Source organism: Protopterus annectens, chromosome 3.part1 (assembly GCF_019279795.1).
Source record: "Protopterus annectens isolate FY-2018-M chromosome 3.part1, PAN1.0, whole genome shotgun sequence".
In the NCBI taxonomy this organism is placed as follows: domain Eukaryota; kingdom Metazoa; phylum Chordata; order Ceratodontiformes; family Protopteridae; genus Protopterus; species Protopterus annectens.
The window spans coordinates 27,078,214-27,095,892 of record NC_056732.1 but is presented as its reverse complement, the minus strand read 5'-3'; the positions used below and the strand labels follow the sequence as shown (position 1 = coordinate 27,095,892).

At 44.5% G+C, this 17,679-nt stretch overlaps 1 protein-coding gene across 1 annotated transcript in view; it reads left to right on the top strand.

Moving 5' to 3' along the window:
* Positions 1-17,679, top strand: part of LAMA1 (laminin subunit alpha 1) — a 3,417,884-nt gene that overhangs the window by 316,089 nt on the left and 3,084,116 nt on the right. The window contains exons 7-8 of the mRNA XM_044066516.1: positions 10,171-10,382; positions 10,632-10,743. Coding sequence (XP_043922451.1) covers positions 10,171-10,382; positions 10,632-10,743 — 324 coding nt within the window. The remainder of the gene's footprint in view (positions 1-10,170; positions 10,383-10,631; positions 10,744-17,679) is intronic.

Below are 17,679 nucleotides of genomic sequence, written 5' to 3'. Positions count from 1 at the left end.
CCCACAAACAAGCTTGAAAAGTGGGTGCTCTGTCCTTCAGCTGGAAAACCCTATCAGTTTATGCCTTTCCTCTTCTGCCTCTGCTCTCCAAAGTACTACTAAAGATCAAACAAGACAAACCAAGGACAGTTTTGATTGTACCAGGCTGGCCATGCCAACACTGGTACCTCCTCTTGCACAGTGTGTCACTGTTGGCCCCTTGCCACCTGCCTCAAACTCCTACCCTGCTGTCCCAGCAGGACGGCCAGATTCTGCACCCCCAGCTTCAAACACTGAACCTAGCAGCCTGGCTAATTACCTAATCTCTCCTTTAGCATCCCTCAGTAAACCAGTGGTGGATATCATTTTAGAGGCAAGGAGGCCTAGTACTAGAAAATCTTATGCTGAAAAATGGAAAAGATTCTGTGCCTGGAACCAACCTCAAGGGATGAGCACAGCAGTGCCCAATTTACCTCAGATTTTACAATACTTAACTGAGATGCTTCACAAGGGCCTGTCCTTCTCCTCCATCAAAATTCATGCCTCAGCCATTTCTGCTCATTATAACACAGAACCTCCCATCTTCTCTCATCCACTGCTCAAGCAGTTCCTAGGAGGACAGCCACACTGCTTTGCCTGGTCTCCACCTGTCACCTCTAGGCTTTCGGATATTGGCCAAAACATTATCCACACCTGTAGTGCCTTTTTAGGCACTGCCAAACAGACAAATCTTCCATCATGACAAAAGCTACTCAAGACGAGCTAAATCTGTTATTGCTCAATGCTAGGAACCTCAACAAGAAGCAGCACTCCCTGGAAGCTCTCATCACCCTGGAGAATGCTGACATCTGTGCAGTTACTGAAACATGGTTTCAAAGCCACAGAAAGCACTCTGTCAGTGCACGGCTGTAATGCCTTTCATACATTCTGATTACCCATTGAACAGGAAAGAGCAAAAGGCAGAGGTGTAACTGTCTTTGATAAGGATAAGCACACCTCAAGGCTGGTCAAATGATATGACATGCTTGAGCTACTCCATGTCCAACTAACCATGGGAAAATCTATTATCATATTCTTGCTAGCTACAGGTCAGCCACCATGAACCAGGAAACTCGTACATCATACATGAAGTTACTAGAATCACTCATCATCCAGCCCAATGCCATACACATGGCTGATTTTAACTACCCCTCCATTAATTGGGAGGCATACATGACCACTAATGTTCAGGCCCAAAGATTTCTTGACTTTGTAAATTCAAACCCTCTGAAGCAGCTAGTCTGCACTCCCACTAGGGGATCAGATGTCCTAGATCTGGTACTCACAAATATGGGAGAGTGCTGCACTCCCTAGTGTGATGTTCTCACTAGTAAGATCAGATCAAAGTGGTCTCCCTTGAAACAAAGGTAAAACTAGTCCACCCACCTAACTCCAAAAACTTAAGAAATTCTGTAAATTAAATTATCCCCATTAAGGGACAGCATAGCTAGTTTCCAAGCTCCCCAAAATCCTGAAAGCACAGAAATTTATGCAGAGGCATACACAAAAGCCCTGTATGACCATATAAAAAACTGCACAGAAATGACAGTACCAGATCGAAATAAACCCAGAACAAACTGCAAAAAAAAAACAAGCCACCTTGGTGGGCCCCTGGTATTAATAGGTTGCACAACAAAAGAAAGAATTTTGTCGAACAGTAAGAGGGAATGTGCACAACAAAGCAAAAAGTCCCTCATTAGTCTAAACAAGCAAATCAGCAAACTAGTCAAGTCTCAGAAAGCAGATTTTGAGGTAAAAATAGCTTCCAAAGGTAAGGATGACCATAAAGCATTTTTCAGTTATGTCCGAAGTCTTAAAGGCAACACCCAAAAATGTGCAGAATTAGTTGTAGATGGCATCACCTGTACTCAGCCAGAGGATATAGCAGATCTGCTGGCCAACAAATTTCGCTCAAATTTCACCTCCTTATCTCCCTCAGTTCTCCCCCAAGAAATACCCTGCACCAGTCCACCAACAATTATCACCAAAGAACAGGTTGCCACTGCGCTGTCTAAAGCTAAAAACACAGCTTAAGTGGGGCTTGATGATATACTAAATTGCCTGTTAAACAGCTTAAATCAGAACTTATCAGGCCCATTAGGATCTCTGTTTAATCACAGCCTCCAGACTGGCTTTGTCCTGATTGAGTGGAGGGCAGCAATGGTCATCTCTCTGCATGAATGGGGACCATCTACTGACCTGGGAAATTACAGACCTATAAGTCCAACTAGTATTGTACGTAAGGCCATGGAAAGAATAATCATGGACCTGATAAATGACACAGGAAACCTCCAAACACTGGACCGACCCAATTAGTCTTTGTCAAGGGCAAGTCATGTCTGCTGAATCTGGTGGATTTCTCTGAGAAATTCACTAAGACCGTGAATGAGAGTAAAACAGTACGTACCACCTACCTCAACCTGACCAAGGCATTTGACACACTTCAGCACTCAGGTATTATAAATAAAGTCACAAAACTGGGCATAAATCCGTACGTCACCAGATGGAAAGCCAATTATCTTATGGATGGGACGCCAATTATCTTATGGATGGGACACGTGGCTAAAGTGGGTGAATCCAGATCCAGCAAGCGGCCAGTTACTAGTGGTGTACCACAGAGCTCAGTGCTGGGACTACTTTTGTTCAGAGTGTACTTCTCTGAAGTCAAGGCTAATGTGAAATGCCTCTAGATGACAAAGTGTGCAGATGACTGCAACCTGGGGGCAATAATTGAATCCCCCAAAGATGTAGATATCCTTCAGGAGGATCTAGATTAGACAAATGATTGGTGCAAGAACCATGGCCTAAAACCTTAAGTGTGAGAAAATGCATTATCATTCCCTTTGGGAAGTCAGATACCCCTGCAAATTACAACATCAATAGCACACCCCTAAGAGTAGACTCAGAGGTGAGAGATCTAGATATACAGATAGGTAGTAGTTTGAACTTTGACTGCCATATGTGCACAATGGTGAAAAAGTCATTTTGTGTGCCACAACTTATAAGTAAAGGTGTGGCTTCCCGATCCCAGGAAATTACAGTCCGACTGTACTCTGCCCTCATTAGACCAATAATAGAGTACAATGCTCCATTTAGCATATACTTGACTAGGCACTTACAGCAGCTAGAGTGATGTCAGAAGTTCCTCACAAATAAAGTACAGGGTGTAAACAACATGTCCTACATGGATAGACTAAAAGCCCATTCCCTTTACTCTTGTCTCCTGCCGAGTGGTAAGGGGTGACCTGTGCCTGGCGTACAAGGCACTCACAAATTCAGGCCTGATGGAGTTGCTACTCATCTGCATGTCAAGCAGCATGAGGGTCACCCGATCTAGGCATCTAAACTTAGTCAATGACTCAAATAGAACATGCTGGAGAGACAGCTATGTGATTCAGAGATTGCCCCTTCTTTGGAACAGGCTTCCTATTCAAATTAAGCAGAGCCATTTCCTGGCCCTCTTCAAACGCAGTTAGGATCAATGGGTGGGAAATCACAAATTCACATCTGGGGTAATGCCTTATGAACAGGGGCAAATCTGTAAGATAATACATAGGCACAACTCCAAGCCATCCTGTTGCCCCTAGGGGCCATATATTGGGTAAAATCAGGTTATATTGGCTAGGCTTGTAAGGGCCGTTAAGCCGTTTGCCTAGTAATCTCCTATGACCCTGTGAACCTATAATAGTGTGAAACATGACCTGTCAGGACTGCTACAGTCACTGTTTAACCATAGCCTTATGACAGGCTTCATGGCAGGCAAATGGACTGCAGCTGTCATTCCTGTACACTAGAGCGGGCCATCTGTGGATTTGATTATAGACACATAAGTCTGACTAATCTCGTATGCAAAGCCATGGAAATAATTACCTTGGAGATGATAAACAATGACATAGGAAGCCTTCAGACAATAGATCCAATGCAGTTTGGTTTCATCAAGGGCAGGTCATTTTACTTAAGCTGGTGGACGTCTTCATGAAGACCACCAAAGCAATGGATGAGGGCAAAATGGTGCATGCTACCTGCCTTGACCTGGCAAAGCATTTGACACAAGACCTGCTCTGGCATTATTGATAAATTCACAAAATTGGGTATAAACCCGTATGTCACCTGCTAGATAGCCAGCTGTCTAAAAGATAGGACCCAAGAAGTTAGGATAGGGGAGTCTAACACCATAAAAAGGCCAGTGACTAACGCCATAAAAAGGCCAGTGACTAACAGAGTCCCTCAAGGCTCGATGCTGAGGCTGCTTCCTTTTGGCGTCTACTATTTTGAATTCAAGGCCATTTGCAGATGATTGGCGGATTCTATGACTGCGCCTAGTTTGCAAAGACACAAATACCGATATAGACCAATAACTGGTGTCAGGGCCATAATCTCAAACTTAATGTCAGGAAATGCATAATAGTACCATTTGAGAAGACCAGTACCTCTGGAAACTGCCACATTGATAATCCATCCCTAAGCATACACCCAGTGGTCAGGGATTTGGGGATGCATGTTGACAGTAACTTGGCTTTTAACCATCATGTGTCTGTGGTAGTAAGGAAACCATTCTGTGTTACACATCTTATAAATAAGACAATGGCATCTGGGTCCAAGAATTGTTCTGCTGTACTCTGTTGACCCTCATCAGACCAGTCATTGAGTACTGTGCTCCCTAGGTATATACCTGACTAGGACTATGCAACAACTGGGAGAGTCCACTGAGGTTCCATTTATTTTTCATTTATTTATTAATTTATTCTTTTGTTGACTGGGTTAGTCCCACTAAGCTAGTAACTTCTTTTCAGGGAGACCCGAGTTAGTATTTATACTACAAGGGGAAACTTGGCCAGGCATTGGGGAACTCCCTCCACTGCACTGCAGTGTCAGCAGTCAGTTTACCTGATGTGGGAATACAGCCCAAAGTCTTCTGTACCAAAAGTGAGTGTGCTACCTGTTGCACCACTGACACAGTAATTTTTTTTTTTGTGTGTGTGAGTTTCCTCACAAAAAGAATACAAGGTGAAAGCAGCATGCCCTACACAGACTGCCTCAAAACTCTATCCCTGTTGTCACCTACAGACTGCTGAGAGGCGATCTATGCCTGGCCTACAGAGCATCCTGTGAGCCCACTCTGATTGATCTGGTGCACATCCACAAAACAAATACTATTGGAATTACGTGATCTAGGGACCTAAATGTTTGCAACTTAAATAAGACATGGGGGGGGTCAGGTATGTGTCTGAGACTACCCCCTCTCTGGAAGAGGCTTCTCCTCCAAGTGAAAAATTGCTGTTCTCTAACCCATTTCAAGTGCAGTTTGGACCAGTGGATGGGGAATTGGAAATTTACCCCTGGTCTGGCACCTATGTGTCTGTTAGAGAGAAGCAGACTGTAAATTCTAGACCACCCATGATCAAGCCTGTATTTACCCCTTAAAATAACCGTAGGTTATCAGAACTTAGATACATTTTGGAAGCATGGCTAGGCTTAAAAAGGGCTCCCTGCCACAGGGTCGTTAGTGACCCTATTACCTTCTCTGCCCGACCTGAGACACTGCCTTTCCAACACCTATGCTGAGTATTAATTCTCAAATGTGATGAGATGGACAGCAGTCAAATCCATCACTCCTGATCTCTCACCTAGACAGTATCCTTTCTGCTCCATTCAGAGATGCTCCAAAAGATGCGGACAGTAAAACAAGATTCATTCTGATAACCCGTTTCTGTCCAAGAAACTGTGGTTCTTCCGTCTGGTTTGGATGAGCCAAGATGGACTACTGCCATTACCAAACTTTTGTACCCTTATAGCACTTACAGTGCAGATCAGTAGTGCACCAAACCTATGGAACAACAAGCTGATAGCACAGTTAGTTTCCACCTAGTGCCCTCCTTGGACCAGTTCTGGAAGGACATGATGGACATGCTGAAAGTGGCCAGCAAAGCAAACATCAGGAAATCTTGTCTAGCTTAGTGAAAGAAATTTTCTTTGATGTGATTCTAAGCATGTCATACTTAAAGTAACTGTTCCGCAGGTAGTGTTAGACCTGTTAAAGTGCATCAGCTGTTTCAACTTTTCTCATCTTATTTGTTCACACCACAATTTAACAGTTTTTGAAGGGGGTCCTGCACCTCAGTCCCACTAGGATCCCTGTTCCTCCTACTTCAGATTTTAATTTTATGGTTGGAAAGTTTGTCTTTAGTTCTTTTTGGACCTCTTGCCATAGCGGCTGTATTTTTTCATCCTGGAAAACACCTTTTTTAATGACCAATACATGCCCTAAAATAGGAACAGGGCAAGTCCTTAAAATATTTTTTCCCGTTATGCCTAAAGTGGTCCCAGAAATTACCCATATTCAGACCATTCAGCCTTATCCTTGGTATAAAAACGGAGAGCAAAGATGTTGCATTTAATAGAAGTACACAGGCAAATTAAGTGTTGTGTGAATGAACCATGTATTTTAAATAGTCTAGCCAACTGTTTGAATCCTTCCTGCCAGGAAAACAGGGCAGACCTGTGTCAAAAACAAACACCCTCAAAATACCTGGGTAGTTGTATTACGTGTTGTTATGAATCCATAGAACAGTGGAAGGATAGGCACAAGGTGCACCACGCTGGGGCAGCACCTGCCACAGCACTCTAAAATGAGTGGCTAGCTGTATTACGTGTTGTTATGAATCCATAGAACAGTGGAAGGATAGGCACAAGGTGCACCACGCTGGGGCAGCACCTGCCACAGCACTCTAAAATGAGTGGCTAGCTGTATTACGTGTTGTTATGAATCCATAGAACAGTGGAAGGATAGGCACAAGGTGCACCACGCTGGGGCAGCACCTGCCACAGCACTCTAAAATGAGTGGCTAGCTGTATTACGTGTTGTTATGAATCCATAGAACAGTGGAAGGATAGGCACAAGGTGCACCACGCTAGGGCAGCACCTGCCACAGCACTCTAAAATGAGTGGCTAGCTGTATTACGTGTTGTTATGAATCCATAGAACAGTGGAAGGGTGTGTATAAGGTGTACCACACCGGGGTAGCACCTGCCACAGCACCGATTATGCATGGGGGCCCACCTGGCGGGAAGATGCATTCAGGGCATATGGACCCCAAAACAAATGCATCTGCATATCGACCAAAAAGAGATGTTAGCTGTTCAAAATGCCCTGACAGCCTTCAAGGACTTACTTCATCCAGGACAACTACTGATAAAGATGGACAACACCACGGTTATGTAGTACATAAACAAGCAGGAGGGCACGCACTCATACCCCCTTTGCAGACTAGCCATGGCACTGTGGGACACAGCCTTGACTTTCCAAGTACAACGTCAAGCTCAGTTCCTGCCAGGAAAGCAAAATACTCTGGCAGACGATTTAAGCAGAAACCTTATGGACCCTCACGAGTGGAAACTAGATCCACAAGTCTTCAGCATGATAACAAAGAAATTGGGGAGCCCGGACATAGACCTATTTGCCTCCCCTCGGAATTATCAACTGGAAAAATTCTGCACAAGGACTTATCACAGACAAGCATGGAAAGTGGATGCCCTATCCTTCAGTTGAAAAAACCTATCAGTTTACGCCTTTCCTCCTCTGCCTCTTCTTCCCAAGGTCCTACTAAAGGTCAGACAAGAAAAACCAAAGATGATAATAATTGCCCCAGACTGGCCCCACCAATACTGGTATCCAGTTCTAAGGAATATATCTTAATTCCCAGCTTGGTACTTGCCTCAAATACCTCACTTACTGTCCTAGCAAATCAATCAGATCCAGCACAATCAGCTCCAAGCACTGAACCTGGCAGCATGGCTGATCATGTAGTTATTCAACAACACCTCTCAGTAAAGCTGTGATGGATGTCATTTTGGAAGCCAGAAGGCCTAGTGCTAGAAAATCTTCTGCTGATAAATGGAAGAGATTCTGTGCTTGGATCCAAGCACAAGGAACTGATACAGCAGAGCCAAATATTCCTCAGATTTTACAATACTTGACTGAGATGCTTGACAAAGGCCTATCTTTTTCATCAGTAAAAATCCATGCCTCTGCCATCTCAGCTCATTACAACACAGAGCCACCAATCTTTTCTCATCCTTTACTAAAGCAGTATCTTAGAGGGGCCAAAAATGTAAGGCCTCCCAAAAGATCACCAATTCCTGCATGGAACCTCAATTATGTGTTGGAAAAACTCACTCTGCCTCCATTTGGACCAGCAGCTACTGCAGATTTAAAGTTCTTATCATGGAAAACAGCTCTGCTCCTGGCAATTACTTCAGCAAGAAGAGTCTCAGAGCTACAGGCCCTCATGGCTGTGGAGCCTTTTATCATATTTTACCCAGACAGGGTGTCCTTCAGGACCAATCCTTCATTTATGCCTAAGGTGGTTTCCAGTGTGGGCCTTAACTAAACTGTTCATCTGCCAACCTTTTAGCCAAATCCGCAGAACAAGAGGGAGCGGATTCTGCATTCCTTGGACGTACACAGACAACTAAGATCCTACTTGAGCAGGACTAAAGCTCTAAGAAAAACTGAGCAGTTACTAGTGACATTTGCTGCAGGATCAGAGGGAAAGGCTATTTCAAAGCAGACTATTTCAAAGTGGATAAGCCACTGCATTAGTTTCTGCTACTTACACCATGGCAAACCGGTGCCTAAGGGCATTAGGTCTCATTCCACCAGAGCTGCAGCTACATCAGCAGCTTTTCTCAGAGGGGTACCAACCAAAGACATTCTAGAGTCTGCTACTTGGAGTTCTGTGCACACTTTTACAAAACACTATCATTTGCCTCTCTACTCTAAGTCCAGGGCAGGCTTTGCCACCGCAGTTCTGCAGGGCCTTATAGCCGTCCCTAATGCAGTTTAGCTCCAGCCTCCCATCCATAGCTTTGGGACTGTACCCAAATGTAATTACTGCGACAGTGAAACACGAAGAACATAGTACAGTTGTGTACACTTACCGTAATTGTAGATGTTCGTGTGTATTCACTGTAGCAGTCCAGGTTACCCGCCCGCCATCCCCCTCTTATTCTGGAGTTCCTCTTTCCTTCACTATGTTTTACAGCCTTTGTGGTGTATTTGCTTGTAGTTGAAGGTAAAGTTTGTATTGTTGCATGTAAGTATAACTTATGTATATATTTTTGCTACCCATTTGGGGGACACCTGACATCTGGGGCAAGAAAAACTAAAGAAAATGGCGTTGGCTGCCTGTTTTATACCCCTGGCGACCTGACGTCATGGAAGAGGAGACAGCAACCGATGCAGGACCCAAGACTTTGGAATTCAGGCCGACTGAGGGCAACCTGCCAGCAGATTACCCAAATGTAATGACTGCAACAGTGAATACACTCGAACATCTACATTTATGGTAAGTGTACACAACTGTACTTTCTATGCAGGGAATGTCGGAAGCTCTGGAATCCTTGTTCAAAGGGTAAGCATTCTCCTGTGATCAACTCCAGTGGACAAAGAGAGATGCTACAGCTGCAGTCATTATGTTCAAATGTATAATTGTTATTCTTCATGTTGTTCACTGTTTTAATAGTGCCGACATTTGGTACCTTCCCCACAGAAGGTCCGATGCTTGGCTGGTGAGTATGCCTACACAGCTGTGTTGTCTTTGAAGTCTATTTTGAGTTCCTGCATGTGGAATGAGTTCAAGAGGTGAGCAAGAGCTGACATCTGCAGAGGTGCACATACCTCCTGCCCTTGTGCTGGGACACTGCATATGCGCCAAAGGGAGCATACCCCTGTCAGCATGGGCACTTGAATGTCTTAGAAGACCCATGTGAGACAACTCCTTTTCAAACCTAATTTCAGGTGGCACTGGATAAAGTGTTGCATCTGCAGCTCATTGTTTAATTCTGTAGTTTTTGTTTGCAGTGCGGAGTGCTTAAGATAGTCTGTATTATGTATTTGCATTGTATTGTACTATTTTTCATATGTCTTAGCAACAGATACAGATAATAAAATTTGAGCATGTATATATATATATATATATATATATATATATATATATATATATATATATATATATGTACATCTTGTAATTAATGGGGAAAGCTAGGGTTTTTTTTTTTTTATAAAACTGGAAGTGAACTTTATAGTAAACACTGAAAATGTTGCTTTTGAAAAGAGTTGTTCAAACAAAGCCCCCCCCCTTTTTTTTTTAGGGCAATGGAAAAACACTGCATACAGGTCCTGATGGATTGTTATTGCAGCCATTTGAAAAGGAGACAGTCCAAATTCAGCTTCTGCCTGAGAATTTTGTGTCTGGCAGTACAAATCAGCTGGTAGATCGGGACTTGCTTATGACAGTTCTTGCGAATGTGTCACGTCTGCTGATCCGAGCTAGTTATGATAGGGCATGGAAAGCAGTATACAGGTAAGACTTGTAGAACTGATAACCTTTAGAGTTTATTGCAGTTTTTCAGTAAGATAAGTTCTATTTTTTTTTGTAGAGATGTAAAAATATATTTTGATGGTGTAAAGGTAAAACTGGTGTATAAAGGATAATCATCATTTGCTTGTTCAGCCGAGCTAAAACTGCTGTTGAAGTATCTCCTTTTTTTTTATTTCTTACCTTCTTTCTTTTTCATGTTGTGGTATGACCTATTTGCCTCTTTTTTTGCAGGCTAGGATCTGTAACACTCGATACAGCTAACCCGAATGCTATTGATATATTGTCTGCTGCAGATGTTGAATACTGTGAGTGTCCCCACGGCTATGCAGGGATTTCATGTGAGGTAATTTATTTTTTTACTGGTTACATACCAAATATAAAAGTGTGTGTGTGCCAGTGATCAGTCCTTTAGAGAGAGAAGTATAGTTAGTAAAGTGTGATAAAACTCAAGAAATCATGAGCCAGTACTCTTTTATGAAAGAAGTACGCAGGACTTCATGCATACGCATAGAGTGAAACTGATTGTTTTAAACCGCATCGAGAAATCATGAAATGAGTTCACAGGACTTCATGCATAAAGCAATCACTTTAAACAGCATTGAAACCCTGAGAACTTATGAAATGAGTACATAGGACTTCATGCATAGAGTGAAACTGTTCGTTTTAAACCACATTGAAACCCTGAGAAGTAGAAATGGGAAAAACAATTAAACACAAGTATAGCCAGGCATACCTGATGTTAGCCATGGTGCATAAGTTCATTTTTAAGTGGGCAACATTTTACCCATCACAAGGGTGCCATGTACCCCAGCTTCAGACACGTAATAAAGCAGTCTCTTTCTAAATAAAACTGAAACCAGAGATCCCTTCCACACAAGGTGCCTCCAGAAATTTAATTTAAGACAAACTACCTACTCCTAAGTGATACATTATCAAGCTTCAGATGCTCACCAGATCCAGTTAACTTCATTGAATAGGCAGAAATGTACACCATTACACTGTACCAGCATGTAAACAGCTGCACAGATGCAGCTGTATCCCATAGAAACACATGCAGGCAAACTCCAGAAACAAACCATAATGTCAACAAGCTTTATAATAAAAGGAAAATAATTTTGACCAAAACTAAGAAGAGTAATTCCCAGAATGTTAGAGGCCTTGTCACTGAAGTAAACAAACAACTCAGGAGCTTAATAAAATTACACCAAAGGTAAGTTTGAGGCTAATCACAAGGCATTTTTTTATGCTCATAATCTCAAAAGTGCAGTGCAGCAAAGCGCTGAGCTGATTGTGAACAATTTTACCTAGACTGAGGCTGAAGATGTAGCAAACCTACTGGTCTATAAATTTAGTTCCAATTTTACCCCTCTCTCCCCTCCGTCTGTCCCTCAAGATATACCTGAAACCAGCTTGCCTCCAGCGATCACACAAGACCAAGTCCTAAACGTGTTATCAAAAGCTAAAAGTACTGCCTCAATGGGTCCTGACAATATCCCTGGATGCATCTTAAGTAGCATGAAGCGCGATTTAGCCACACCGCTAACAACACTCTGCAGTCCCAGCCTCCATGTAGGTTTTGTAGCAAGCAAATGGAGAACAGCTCCAGTCATTCCCCTGCATAAGGGAGGATCTTACACAGACCCAGACAGTTACAGACCCATAAGTCTGACTAGCCTCATACGCAAAGCCATGGAAAGACTTGCCAAGGAACTAATCAGTCAGGCCATAGGGAACCTCCCAATACTGAAACCGTCCCAGTTTGGATTCATAGAGGGCAGGTCATGCTTACTTAAACTTTTTTTTTGGAAAGGTCACCAAAGTAATGGATGAAGGTAAAACTGTACATAAAGCATACCTTGACCTGGCATAAGTTTTTGACTCAGTTCCCTACTCAGGCATAGTAGAATAGCTAAGTAAACTGGAAATAAACCCTTGTGTCACCTACTGGATTGCCCACTGGCTCACAGGTAAGACATGGGAAATCAAAATAGGGTAAATTACCTCCACAAAGAGACCAGTCGTCAACTGAGTCCCCCAGGGCATATGCTGCGACCCCTCCTGCTTGTCCTCTACTTTTCTGAAGTAAAAGCCAATACCAATGGGCTCTGACTAACAAGTTTGCAGAGGACTGCAAGCTGTGAGCAGTTATTGAATCCCCATATGACTTATCCATCCTGCAGGAAGGTTGGTCCCAAATCAATAACTGTTGCTAAAATCATGGACTGAACCTAAATGCCAAAAAATGTATTATTATGTCATTTGAGAAGCCATCTATCCCAGGGAATTACCACATTAATATGTTCTTAAGAGCTGACCCAGTTGTTCAGAATTTGGGAACTTATGTCGACAGTGACCTAACTTAGACCAAAGACCAACATGTGCCATTGTTGTATGAAAGTACTTCTGTATTGCACAGCTTATAAACAAAAAGATTGTGTCTATATCTACGGATGTCATTGTCCCCCATTTGCTCAGCCCTCATTAGGCCACTCATTGAATATAATACCCTCTTTGTCATGTATCTGTCCAGACACATGCAACAACTGGAATGCTCACAGAGATATTTTATTAAAAGGATACAAGGCCTAAACAACATGTCCTTAATGGACAGACTCAAAGCCCTGTCACTATACTCGGTTATCTACAAACTGCTAAGAGGTGATCTATGTCTGGCATACAAGACATCCACTGACCCATTACTGATGGATTTACAGAACATCAGTAGGTCAGATGACATCCGAAATACTTGGTCTGGGGATCTAAACCTCTTCTGCAACATCAACAAAATAGTTTGGAGGGACCAGTATATCTCACAGAGAGGATACCTTTGCTTTAGAACATACTCCCCATCCACATAATACAAAGTTCATCTTCTGCCCGTATTCAAGCGCAACTTTTATCTATGGATGGGAAATAAAATGTTTACCCCAGGACTGCCTTTGCACTAATGATGGACAGAGGCAGCTCTTAAATGCTTTATCCTATGAATGGGTTCCCTCAATTTATCTATTTTATGAACCCAGTTATTCTCATTAGGGGTAATATATGAATCTGATATTGTTAATCCTCGTTCATTCCTTACACATGGATATCGGTTCCGACCTCGGAACTGAGCCGGCCATTTTCCAAGCTCACGTCAGCTTCAAACTCTTGAGCTAACCTCTTACCCACAATCCCCCTCTCCCTGTTACCTCAGATTTCATTTGCCTCATTGCTATTCGGTTGTGTCAAGCTGCTTCTCTTGTTGTTTAATAACAATTTATATTACTTTTCTGTCAGAAAAGTTTCTATTTCATTGTTTACCACGGGGTATTTTCCCCTTACCATCGTTGGTAATCCTTCCCTTTTTCTCATACCTTTGGGTATTCTTTTGTACCATTGCTGGTACCCTTTTCTGCTTTCTAATTTAGCTATTATGGCAGATAAGAGAGGTACTCTGGGGTTTGAATGGTGTTCTGATTGTGGACACAAACTACCTACTTCTGATGCACACTCTTTGTGCGTTTATTGTTTGGGGACGTCCCACTTGTCTGTTGACCCGCCCTGTACTATTTGTGAGAACTTTTCAAATAGAATGTTGTTGGAAAGGAAAAACAAGCTGTTACTGAAGGGACTTCTTAAATCTCCCTTTTCAGAGGCTATTTCTGGGTCGGAGGCCTCAACCGCTCTTAGAGCCCATAAGAAAATCTTGGATGTTCCTACCAAGGCTAAATCTTTGCCTTCGTCCCCGGCTGGGGACCCCCTCCAACCAAAACCTAAAAAGGCTAAAGTTTCGGCTCTAGAGCTCACTCAGTCAGCCCCAGTGCTTTCGGTGCTTAGACCTTTGGCACCGAGGCCTTCGGCTCCTTTAGTGATCTCAGCTCCGTCTTCTCCTGCAGCCTTCACTATATCAGCACCAAGGGGCTCCTCGGTTCAGACTATTACCACTGTATCGGCACCAACCATTCAGTCGGTGCAGACCTTGACCACGTCGGCTCCGAGATCTTCCTCGGAACCGACGGATTTATTGTTGACTCCAGTTTTGTCGGTTCCATCTTCGGTACCGACAACCTCTTCGGCACCGACCCCTGTGTTGGTGCAGACCATGACCTCGGCACCGATGACTTCTTCAGTGCAGACACCCGTAGTCCAGTCTCTCTCAGCACCGTTGTTCTTGGTGTGGACTGGTGAGATGGGCACCGACTTTGCCTCTTCTGTGGACAGGCCTGTTTCTCCCCCAGTCTCCATGAGGTCCACTAGAAGCCTTTCCAAACACGATGTGTTGCGTCTTGTGGATCAGGTGCTCTTGGCCAGAGGTATCCCCCCCCCCCCAGGAACTATCCTTCCTTGGGAGGTGATCACCCGTCTCCAAAGACCCCTTCTTATTCTCCTCCTTCATTGCCTTTGAAGTCCATGGATATAGCACAGTCTTCCCCTTCTGCGGTTCCCTTTATGGATCTCACTAAGGAGTCACAGTTGCCCTCATGGCAGGAAAGTTTTGTTACAACCCAGGATGTCAGTTATGACACGCATAGTTTGCTGCTCCACAGCCATCCAGGGACTCCGGGTCGGCAGGCTGAGCCACTTAGGGAGGGGTGACCCCTGTCCTAGACATTCACTCCTCTTCAGGTGGACCAGCCTTCCAACTGATGGAGAAGGCTTTCGCTGCTGCTGGTGATACTGCACTGTCTATCCCTCCGCCCTCCACTGGTACACTGGTTTCACAAGTCGCACCGAGCGGACACCGGGTGCAAGGGCCTCAGGACATATTCCCACAGGAAACCCCTTTTCCGTTGTCTTCCCCAGCTTCTCCCACTGAGGAAGTCCACCGGAAAAGTTTGTGTAAGAGGAAGCACATGGACTCCACAGAGGAGTCCCTCACTGAAGACACAGATTTTGATGAGGGGGAAGGATCCCCTCGGTCACCCTCTGAGGTATCTTTTGGTGATATCCTCGAAATCCTGAAACAGAGAGGTGACTGGCAGTCCTCTAATCTGACCTCTGAGGAATATGTGTTCCTGCAGGCCTTTCGTGCCCGGCCCCCTACCTCCTGGGTTACCCCACCTGCCGATGAACTTATACGGCTTATCGTGCAGCGTACTTGGAAGGCTCCTGACACCATCGAAGCTGTTCCACAGAGGCCAGATAAGATTTTGTCCCATCCTGCTACGGATCCCTGTGGATGCTTTGGTGGTGGTGGCCGCAACAAAAAAGGATCTGGCAGAAGAAGAAAGCCAGACTGTCCATCCGCCTAACAAAAAGTCCTGGGCACTGGACAGGATAGGGAAGCGCACCTTTGTATCAGCAACCTTTACTATCAGGTGCCTGAATTATATGGCACACTTTACCAGGCTTCAAAGGGATCTGATTTCTGAGCTTTCTGAAACCTTGGTGGGTGCTGTGTCTGATGAGGTCCGTGACAAAGTGACCTCTCAGCTGGCCACCATTGAATCAATGTCTAACTCCTCTATGCAACTGTTATCTCACACATCAGAAGGAGCAGCTAGAGCAGCGGGTTCAGCTACGGTCTTGAAACGACAAGTCTGGATGTGCTTGTGCAATTTTGCAGAACCCTTTAAGGCTCCCATTGAGGCCTCCTCGTTGTTTGGACCCAAAGTTAAAAGCACACTGACCAGATGTGAACAGGACGGTAATACACTTTCTGCCATTGGTGTCCATTATTCTTCCCCTTAACGTGCTTTCTCCCGAAACCAAAAGAGTGGGAAGATATGGTTCAAGAAATCTCAGGGTCCTTTCCATGACACACAGGCCGAGTTCTTCCCTAGAGGCAGAGGGGGAAACTCACAGGGAAGACTCTCCTTTCGGGGCAGAGGGGGTCCGTGTAACCAGGGTTCCAGGGACTCTTTCCCTGGCCAATCCTACCAGCGCTCCTGAAGAACGGCCAAACCCCTTTCCTCTGGAGGTGGTTGGGGGACGTTTCTCCTTGCACTCTTCTGCCTGGCTAACCATCACCACTGATTCTTGGGTACAGAGGATTATAACCAGAAGTTATCATATCCCCTTCGATCTTTGTCCTTTCCTTTCAAAAAACCTTCCCAACGTTCCATCCAGTCAAAGGGAAGAAGCAGCACTAGAGATAGAAAAGCTGCTAAGAAAGAGAGTCATCCAAGTAGTCCCTCCAGACCAGATAGGATCCGGATTCTACTCAAGACTATTTTTGGTGCCAAAGAAAACCGGGGACTGGAGACCAATTTTGAATCTCAGTGTATTGAACAAGTTTGTGAGAGTACAAAAATTCCGGATGGTCACAATACAGTCTATCTTCCCGCTTTTGGAAAAAGACGACTGGATGTGCTCGATAGATCTTCAAGATGCGTACTACCAAATAAAAGTGGACAGGCCATCAAGAAGATTTCTGTGCTTCCGTGTGGGAGCCAGTTACTACCAGTTCAGAGTACTGCCCTTCGGACTCTCTACAGCCCCCAGAGTGTTCACAAAGTGCATGGCAGTTGTCACAGCTCACTTGCGACTTCAAGGATTCCAGGTGTTTCCATACCTAGACGACTGGCTCATTTCTGCCCCCACCAGACATCTACTGGAAGAAGCCCTGGCATACTCTCTCCTCGCTGCACAAAGGCTAGGCATAACCATGAACTGGCAAAAATCCAATCTCACCCTATCTCAGTCGACAGAATTCATAGGGGTTATCTTGGACACAAAGAACTGCAGAGCTGCTATTCCAGAGCACAGAATTTTAAGAATAAAGCAACAACTGATTCCAATCCTTTCAAGGGAGAAATCCACAGCTCACTTGGTTCTACAGCTGCTGGGTTCCATGGCAGCCTCCATCACTATTGTCCCCCTGGCCAGGTTTCACATGAGGCTTCTACAGTGGCTACTGCTCACCCAATGATATTCCTTTCAGCATCCTCTTTCAGCCATGATTTGAGTAACCCACAGGTGCAAACAGGATTTAAATTGGTGGATGACACACAATCTGTCACAATGGTCTCGCCCCTTCTCCCCCCAGCAACCCAAGGCCACAGTGACCCCAGACACCTCCCTGATGGGGTGGGGGGGCTATGTCAGGGACAGACAGTCCAAGGCACTTGGTCCGAACTGGAGGCCCATCTGCATATAAATGTTCTAGAGCTGAGGGCGGTACTTCTGGCATTGCAAGCATTCCATCCCCTGCTGCCATCTGGGACAATTGCAATTCAATCAGACAACATGGCGGTGGTCTGGTACATCAACAAACAAGGTGGAACCAAATCTTACCCTCTTTATCAAGAGGCCATGAGGATATGGCAGCGTGCGATGGCTACCAACCATTTTCTTC